Source organism: Brachionichthys hirsutus, chromosome 10 (genome assembly GCF_040956055.1).
Source record: "Brachionichthys hirsutus isolate HB-005 chromosome 10, CSIRO-AGI_Bhir_v1, whole genome shotgun sequence".
Lineage (NCBI taxonomy): Eukaryota > Metazoa > Chordata > Actinopteri > Lophiiformes > Brachionichthyidae > Brachionichthys > Brachionichthys hirsutus.
The window spans coordinates 11,696,866-11,705,395 of record NC_090906.1 but is presented as its reverse complement, the minus strand read 5'-3'; the positions used below and the strand labels follow the sequence as shown (position 1 = coordinate 11,705,395).

Genomic DNA, 8,530 nt, shown 5'->3' with positions numbered 1-8,530 from the left:
TTAACGATGGTGAGAGTGACTGTAGTGTCCAATCCGAGGTACTTTTACTTTTCATGAGTGATATTATCCCTTCAATAAAGTATTGTGCCAACAAAGCCACAAATTTCACATATACTGAAAATGTCAAAACTGAAATTATCGCTCCTGTTTCCTCCCAGAAAATAGATCTCCAGAACTTCTCGTCCAGCTGGAGCGATGGGTTAGCTTTCTGTGCTCTGGTCCACTCTTTCTTCCCTTTGGAGTTCGATTACAATGAGCTCAACTCGGCAAACCGCAAACACAACCTGGAGCTGGCCTTCACCACCGCAGAGTAAGATGGGCTGAACGGTTCCGAGAGACCAAACCCTGATAAATGTCGGAAGATGAATAAACGTAGATCCAAAGGAGGCTTGATTTAAAGCTAGTTTTACCGGGGACTCAACTTTGGACTGTATTTTTATTTTTTTTAAACAACAAATTAGTCAAAATGAGTCACCTCGTCTTCTAAGAGCAGACTTTTACAACGGTCCTCAAAGTGTACGTTTGCTGGAAACTCTGCAATAGATGATAGAGTTAATGTTGCTTTACATGTGCTAGAATTTCTATTGATAAATCCCTTGTACTGATTGAACTTTGTTTCCGCCGCATACGTCTATATTTCAGGAAGCAGGCTGACTGTCTGCGTCTGATCGAGGTCGACGACATGATGCAGATGGGAGACAAGCCGGACCCCATGTGCGTGTTCACATACGTCCAGTCCCTCTACAGCCACCTGAAGACGTTTGACTAACTCTGCATCAGAGTCGATCACAAAGCCTGCAGATCTTTAGCCACACTGTGTCATGAAAACTTTGAAAATGAAATAGAGAATAGTCCAAAAACACTGTTGTTTGAATCACATGAATACTAGTTTTATTGTTTGAGAAATGTTTGTCGATCAGTGTGCTGTATGTTTGTATTCACCTGGTTTCCCAGATTTCATTGATAATGAAACTGATTCTTATGATTCGTGTGGTTTTATTATTGCTGTATTTATAACATGGACATTTTTTTTTTGTGTAGCCCTCAAATTAAGCAAAGACGGAAATTACGTTGAAATAATAATAGATTGCATTAATTGCTCTTGATCAGTCAGTGTTTAGGAACATGCACAATGTCAAAAACCGCAACGAACCAGCACAGAATATGTTCCAGTAATGACGAACTGGAATCCTACCTTGTAAAACGGTCAAATAAAGTCATTTTCTAAATATTTATCCATTTTTCAGTGAGTATGTTTTTCTTCATTCAAATTCCACAGCAACAACACAAATAATCTCAAATGGTGGAGTTCAGATGAAAATAATTCAAATTTGTTAAATGGGCATGTAGGAGTGTTTTATAAAATGTCATTTTCAGGAGCTAAATTCAGGATTCTCAGTGTAAAATGTTGGTGAAAGTTGGACAGTAGTTGACCTTATTATTTACTGATTTGTTGTAAGCAAATCGATTAATTGATTAATGTAAAAAATAATCTGCAAATTAATTCATAATTAAAGTGACTTCCATTTGGGGGAAGAAACAGACAAAATATAACAATTTGTTGCACCTATAAATCGAGGTTAAGTTTGATCCTGTTGGCAAACAGCAATCATTAAAAAAAGGCTTTCTGCTAGTTAAAGGTCTCATTAAAGCAGTGTAGCTTGCCATCTACTGGTAAAATCAATCCAATGCAAAAGGACCTTGATGTTTAACTGTTTCATTTATTTAGGGGGAAAAAAAAGAGCACAGGCACCCATTGCTCACATCACAATTTTGCTTTAATAACTGTGGCATATGGACCCTATTACTGCTGCCACCATACAGCGCAGATGCTGCCGAAGCTACAATAACTCCTGGTTAAGGTAAAAATGTACAAATATTAGTCTTCATGAAAATATCCATTTAATCTTGTATTGTTAATGTTGTCAAAATTCATCCTTTAAATAGAAACAATAATGACATCCAACCCAAGTTTTAAAGTTGATATTCTTCTACAATCCACAATGATTTAAAAATAAAAATAAAAATAAAGAAATTTGGGCAAAATATTTCAATAAATCAGGAAAATCACATTTTCAGAATTCTATTATCTCAGAATAAGTTATCTTGTGGAAACTCATCATCTGAGATATATTGCAAGAGTATGCAGAATTTTTCCAATTTCCATTACAGTCTGCGTATGTGTGCCATCTTTTTCTTTTAAACCTAAAAAGATGAATAATTTTTAATTAAGCATCCTTAACTTTAAACTCAACTTTTCCTGTCAAACTTTTATTTGACAGGATTCATACTTTGTTTTATTCGCATATGTCAATATTCCACATCTAATTTCAAATTGAGACGAAGTGACGATTTCGACAATATTTCCCAGGGCCCCTGAACGCAGCGCTTCCCGTTGACTAGCTTCCCTTCCGGTAGGTGAGGTCAACTTTTCCCTAGATCCGCCATTTCAGTCCGGAGTTTCTTGTTGCACGGTTTATTATTTTGTAGGTATTTAAACGTTCGCGCTGCTTGCCGCTGGGGTTTTGTGGGACAGCAGCTTTTCCCTCATCGTATTCGCCTCGTCATACCTGACAGAGGCCGATAAAACTGTTTATTATACCGCTTTTAAGGTGCCAGCGTCAGTCATCCAAAGTTTTTGTATGAGTTGTGGATAGGAAGAGGCGAAGGAGGGGAAAGGCCTCAAGCCTCGGTAAGGATTTCACAACCATGGCGGGTAATTTTGATGCCGAAGACCGCGCTAGCTGGTTCTGGGGAAGACTGAGCCGCCAGGAGGCAGTTTCTCTTCTACAGGGTCAGAGACATGGCGTTTTCTTGGTGAGGGACTCCATTACCAGCCCGGGGGACTACGTGCTGTCCGTTTCAGAGAGCTCCAAAGTGTCCCATTATATTATCACCAGCATCAGTAGCAACCAGCCGCCTGGCGCAGGTAACGTTGACTTGTTTGCGAGTCTGCCCTTCATGTTCACCCAACGGTGACACTACGATGCATGCTCTCATTTTAATGCTAATTTGCTAACGTTCGGTCCCGTTCTTGTCGAGCAGCAACCGAAGCCCCTTCACGAATTGTTTGATTCAACGCCGTTTAGGTACATTCCTAAATATAAACGTCCTAAATCACGGATATATAAGTATCTTCTCTTTTTGCGAAATGTTTTCCCCAATTCGTCAACAATATATTGATGTAGTATTGCTATTTTTTAACGAAAATTCAAGCTTTCGCATGTGGTTCGCAGTTCGCGTTGCCGCCCAGCGTTTGATAAATCGTGTAAGCGTTAGCTAAATGCTTAGCTAACGCTGCTGTGTGTAGCTTAAAACTTTGCAGCATTACAAATGTATTGCTTTATACACGCTGATACCGGATGTATCTGCTAAGCCTAGACATTTCAAGGTTTATTAAAGTAAAGTGATAACGTTTCAGAGTTCGTGCGGCTGGGCAACTTCAATTTAAGCACAGCACTTTTCAAATTGAGTTCGGTGTGGAGCGCGACGCTCTAAATAATCGGTCAGACAAAAGAGTAGTCAACCTGCGAGTTTTGGAGTCTTGTGTTAAGGCTCGTCCCTAACGGGGGGGGGGGGGGGGGTCAGGTGGAGTTCTGGGAGAGGGCAGGGTTGATGCTGCTGCAGGGATTGAGTGATATGGGGAAGCTAGGCTGTCACACCTGGGAGGATGACTGGTCAGACTGGCCTCTCTGGAATGTCTGTGAACCTGCCCTGCTGTGTGGGTCCCTGCTCGCAGGTCTGCCCGTGCTGTATGTAGTCCTTTCTGGCCTGTCTTGGCATTGGATCGTTTTTTAAATGTGGATTTCTATATAGATATTTCTATGATGAGCATCAAGCGATGCCAAGTAGAAATGTTCATGCACGCTTTACGATATGTAGGTTGTACAAACACTTTTAGCTTCTTTATTTCTGTACGCTTTGTACTAATCACATATAGAACATGACCCACATCTAACTGATACACGGTAGGACTAAGTTAGGGCCCATCCTGATAAGAGCAATGTGTTTCCCAATCTATCATTAAAAGAGATAGTAATCACCAGATCAATGATAATATTTTGATTATTGAAAATGAAAAATGGTCCCAATGTGTTGTATAAATCCCACAAACCTTGGGTGTGTTTGGATATCAGATGGGAATTCAAGCCCAGTTCCTGACTTGAAATGATTGGTGCACAACAACCACGATGCACAATGATGTGTTAAACCACGACCCAGTGTTTGGGCAGTTATCTGGTTGAGAATAAAATGTAGAGCCAAAATTTAAATGGGAACAGAGCAACTGCATTTCTCTAAATCAATCAAGAAATTTATACCGATGGATTGCAAACAATTGTTTGTGCAACATTGTACTTTTACATATTTCAACGTGCTGAATAAAACGTGTCCGGGCATGTGTACCCAAATAGATGTGGGATAAGAGGTTGTTAGCCTGGAGAGATTTTGCCGCGTTGTTTCTTCTGGGTTATTTTATTTATTTTATTTTTTTCGACAAATGAATCTGTTAAACATATCTATAATGTAGCTACATCTTTAAGTGAACATTTCATCTTTTTTGCTTATTTTGTGAATTCTAAGTTAAAGCTAACCAAGGGACTGCTGCCACTAAATTAGATCGGTCCGGAGACATCAGCGGATATGGCTTTATTTCTGTCTCTATCGCAAACTAACCATCACCTTTCCTCTGCCAGGTATGGTCGGTCCACGGTTTCTGATTGGAGAGCAGGAGTTTGAGGCGCTGCCAGCTCTGCTGGAGTTTTATAAGATCCACTACCTGGACACCACCACGCTCATAGAGCCCGTAAGCAAAGCCAGGCACACGGGCTTTGTCAGCTCGTCCGCTGGCGTCCCGCAGCAGCCGGAGGAGGCCGAGTTCGTACGGGCAATATTTGATTTCCCGGGCAACGATGAGGAGGACCTCCCCTTTCGCAAGGGGGACATTTTGCGTGTGCTGGAGAAGCCTGAAGAGCAGTGGTGGAATGCCGCAAACCAGGACGGCCGAGCCGGAATGATCCCTGTGCCCTACGTGGAGAAGTACCGGCCTGCCTCGCCCACCGCTGCTGGCCTAGGCCCCCCGCTTGCTGGGGCCGGACAGGGAGGCCATGCTGGGGGGCCAGCAGGAAGCACAGACGGAACAGGAGCCCCTCAGGCCAATCCTCTGGGTGACCCTGGCCAGTATGCCCAACCTGTGGTCAATGCCCAGCTCCCCAACCTCCAGAATGGGCCCGTCTATGCTCGAGCCATTCAGAAGAGGGTGCCCAATGCCTACGACAAGACGGCACTCGCTCTCGAGGTAGCGGTCCCGCCCACCACTCGCTCCCAAGGCCGTCCTTGTGTTCACTGTCGGCTGCTCTCGCCTCTGTGTTCTTCTTTCGGTCTCAGCTGAGGCAGTGTAGATTGTCCTGCGTATTAATGGTGTACTCATGCATGTGGATATACACAAAGAGTATCTTTACTCTTTGGCTCTATGGAGAAAGACGTGCACGGATCCTTTACAGAGGCCTCTCTTTATGCACACGTCGTCTGTCAATGTGTGTGTTGGATTGTGCATTCTTCACCGCAGCAAATTGTTTTCAGTTGTTTAATAAGCCCAAATAGATTAACTGTTAGATTCGTCAATAAAATGCAAACAGTACATGCAGTTTTATTATCTTAACCGTCAAACATGTTGATGGCTATTGAGACTAGCCTCAAATACTTAAGGAGTTACGTCGTCACCAATCTACGGGTTTTTTTTATACATCCCAAATGGCTAGCGGTAACTTCTGACTGGTTATCGTGCTAAAGTAATTTTAACATGCGTCCTCAGTTTAATGGAATGCTGCAGAAGAAGAGTTTCAGAAGCTAAAGCTGAAATAAACTTCGCATTGATGTCCGTAGTCTGCTCCTGTTCAAGCTCCGGTTTGGTACCATTGTTAAACACGGCCAGCGCTTGCATTCCTCAGCTGTCGGCGGCGTTCTCTTAAGCAGCCAGTTTATTTGAGTGTTCTCCAACGGGCGCCATGACGGTGGATAGTACACGTGCACTCGTCTGTGAGAGATGAAGCAGACTGAAACGCAGCCGTCCAGACTGTTGGCAGGTCCGCTTGGAGATCTGTGTGTTTCATTGACGTGGGAGTCGATTGCTTCCTGTGTCTTGTCTGAATATGTTGGCAATGCATTCAGGATGTATCCCGCCCCTAACCCACAGCAAACTGGGATCGGAAGAAAATTGATTTGTGAATTAAAATGGGTTCATCAGATTGCTCCCCCCCCCCCACTTTAAACAAAGTCCGACATGTTCCCTAAATACCCGTTTGGAGCTCTGCTCTCGTCCAGCTGAGGGATTCAGTCGATTTGTCTACGTTTTTGTCGTTGTTTTCATTCAGTGGCCTAAATATAATCTGAGCGGCTGCCGTTATTGATTAATCCCTGCATTAATCTCTTCCTTGTCGTCCGTCAGGTCGGAGACACGGTCAAAGTGACCAAGATCAACGTGAACGGCCAGTGGGAGGGTGAGTGCAAAGGGAAGCGGGGCCACTTCCCCTTCACCCACGTTCGACTGTTGGAGCAGTCCCATCCTGACGACGAGAGCTGAGGAACACAAGCGCTTCCATCGCCTCGACAGCATCGTCCCTTCTCCTTTAGTCATTCTGTCATGCTTTGGGGGGGGGGGGGGGGGGGGGATTTATACCAGCACACCGCTTATGAGCCTCGGAGCGAAACCGATCAAACACCCCTGAGCCTGCAAGTCGCGTTGTGTGGTTTTACCCAAAGTGGTTTTTAATTGTACCCCTCGGTCTGCCTGATAACGATTCCCCGGATTTATCTTCTTGAAAGGCATCATTACACACTTGATTACAGCCTCATTAAGAAAGGGGGGGGGAAAAGGCTGCAGTTAAATATTTCTTGTATTTGGATTGCAGCATTTGTTGGTTCAATATTCACTGATGCTGCATTTTAATGGAACACACTTTGGGATGATTAATAACCAGTTTAAAGTCGGTTTGCACGACTAAATGTGGAAAACACCTAAGCTGCCCGAGTGAAGAGAAAATGCTACAAAGAACTGCTTCCTGTTTGATCTGCCCCTGGTGAAATAAGGCACTGTTTTCGGGCGCTTTCAGTACGTTTGGTCCAAACAAACTAGAATGTATACTTTCTGCCTGGTTCAGTTTGGCGTGTGCAAAACCCTTGAATTGCGGTCTGTTGAAAGAGTGCTTTGATGTGTGCGTGGTATGAAAACAAAGCACAGATTTATCCTTGGTTAAAAGTTACTGTGAATTGTAAAGAAAATCAAATTTTTAATTGATCTCATTTGTATGGAAAGATTGCAGTCAATTACAACTGATGACACTGAAATGGAGCATCTTGAAAATGAGTGAAGTCAGATGTGTGTGGATCCATCGTTTATTTTAGCAGTTCTTCATGAGCGGATGAAACGAGTTCCACATAGCAAACTGATATGATGCAGATCGACAACAGTGAGCCAGCACCCAGAAATCAACTCTTATTCTGACCGCAAGAACCAAACTACAGGTGTGAAGCGCACCTTTAGGGCAGTCGGAGCGTTATATGATCAACTCGTGCCTGCAGGCAGCGGCGCAAGTCAGTAAAAGTCAGTATAAAAGCATTTTGGTGCCGATAACGGAGCGGTTTGCTCCAAGTTTACTCGCCTACAGTCCAGTATTGAAATCTGCGTCGCACGTACGCAGCAGTCGAAAGCCGCCTTCCCTTTTGTCGCTGTCGTTCATTCACACGGAGAAGGGACTTAAATCGGTTGAACACAGGAGATGAAATAAATTCAGAGAATCGTGAATCTGAGTTTCTGTGGAGCTCGACTGTGAAATGAGAAAGACTTTCCCCAACGACTCGTCAGCAACATGACTTCAACTTCTTACATTCACACTACAAGTCCTCGTTTTTGTATTAAAGGTGGAACATACTGGGGTAAATGCCACTTTGTGACGCGCTGTCGTTTTCTGGATTGTTGCTCGTGACCTTTTTCCGCATCGGGCACACGATCATGCCAATAAACCATTTGTAATCAGGCGGATTAAACGAGCTAATAAACTAGAGAACATTCTAATGTATGAAATCCTGATGACCTCCATGTTTTTATTTTTAACTCAACCATAGACACACCAACACGGCACCGTCCCTGTTGTTACTCTGGATTGCAGAATCAGGTGCGTTTTGATCTAGTCATTCTTTAATTTAAAGAAATCCTCCTGTAGTCTTAACCATTCTGTCATAGCAAACTTGGATTCAGTTCATGTGCATCGACTTATTCATGACAAAATGGATACTTGTGTGTTATCAAAGGATGAGTGACAAAACAGAGTGCTTGTATTTTTTTGTATGTTGCCTAGAGGATATGCATTTACACGCTCTCGATCACTTGTGTCGGGAAAAAAGATGAGCGTTTGTCCAAACTTACTGGCCCAAGCCTCAACCAGTCAAGAGTTCTTAATATTTTAACATTAATAACACACGACTTAAATGACTACGTCGTCCTAAATACGCTTTTTATTTGTGTGCTCCAAAT

The 8,530-nt window shown here is 43.1% G+C and overlaps 1 protein-coding gene and 1 long non-coding RNA gene across 2 annotated transcripts; both read left to right on the top strand.

The window, feature by feature from the left end:
* Positions 1-161: 161 nt before the first annotated feature.
* LOC137900801 (uncharacterized) lies at positions 162-1,235 on the top strand. Its single transcript, XR_011105680.1, has 2 exons — positions 162-310; positions 643-1,235. It is a non-coding gene; the product is annotated as an uncharacterized lncRNA (long non-coding RNA).
* Positions 1,236-2,709: 1,474 nt separating this feature from the next.
* Positions 2,710-6,620, top strand: LOC137900726 (adapter molecule crk-like). The gene is made up of 3 exons (XM_068744857.1): positions 2,710-2,929; positions 4,695-5,296; positions 6,446-6,620. Exons 1-3 carry the CDS (start codon positions 2,710-2,712, stop codon positions 6,578-6,580), a joined length of 957 nt encoding a protein of 318 aa, XP_068600958.1. The 3' UTR covers positions 6,581-6,620.
* Positions 6,621-8,530: the final 1,910 nt, after the last annotated feature.

What these genes read in the sequence shown, in the direction of transcription:
- LOC137900726 (XM_068744857.1), top strand. Translation starts at nt 2,710, where the DNA reads ATGGCGGGTAATTTTGATGCCGAAGACCGCGCTAGCTGGTTCTGGGGA. An exon ending in CAACCAGCCGCCTGGCGCAG is followed by an intron (nt 2,930 to 4,694) that starts GTAACGTTGACT and finishes TTCCTCTGCCAG; the next exon opens with GTATGGTCGGTCCACGGTTT. An exon ending in AGACGGCACTCGCTCTCGAG is followed by an intron (nt 5,297 to 6,445) that starts GTAGCGGTCCCG and finishes GTCGTCCGTCAG; the next exon opens with GTCGGAGACACGGTCAAAGT.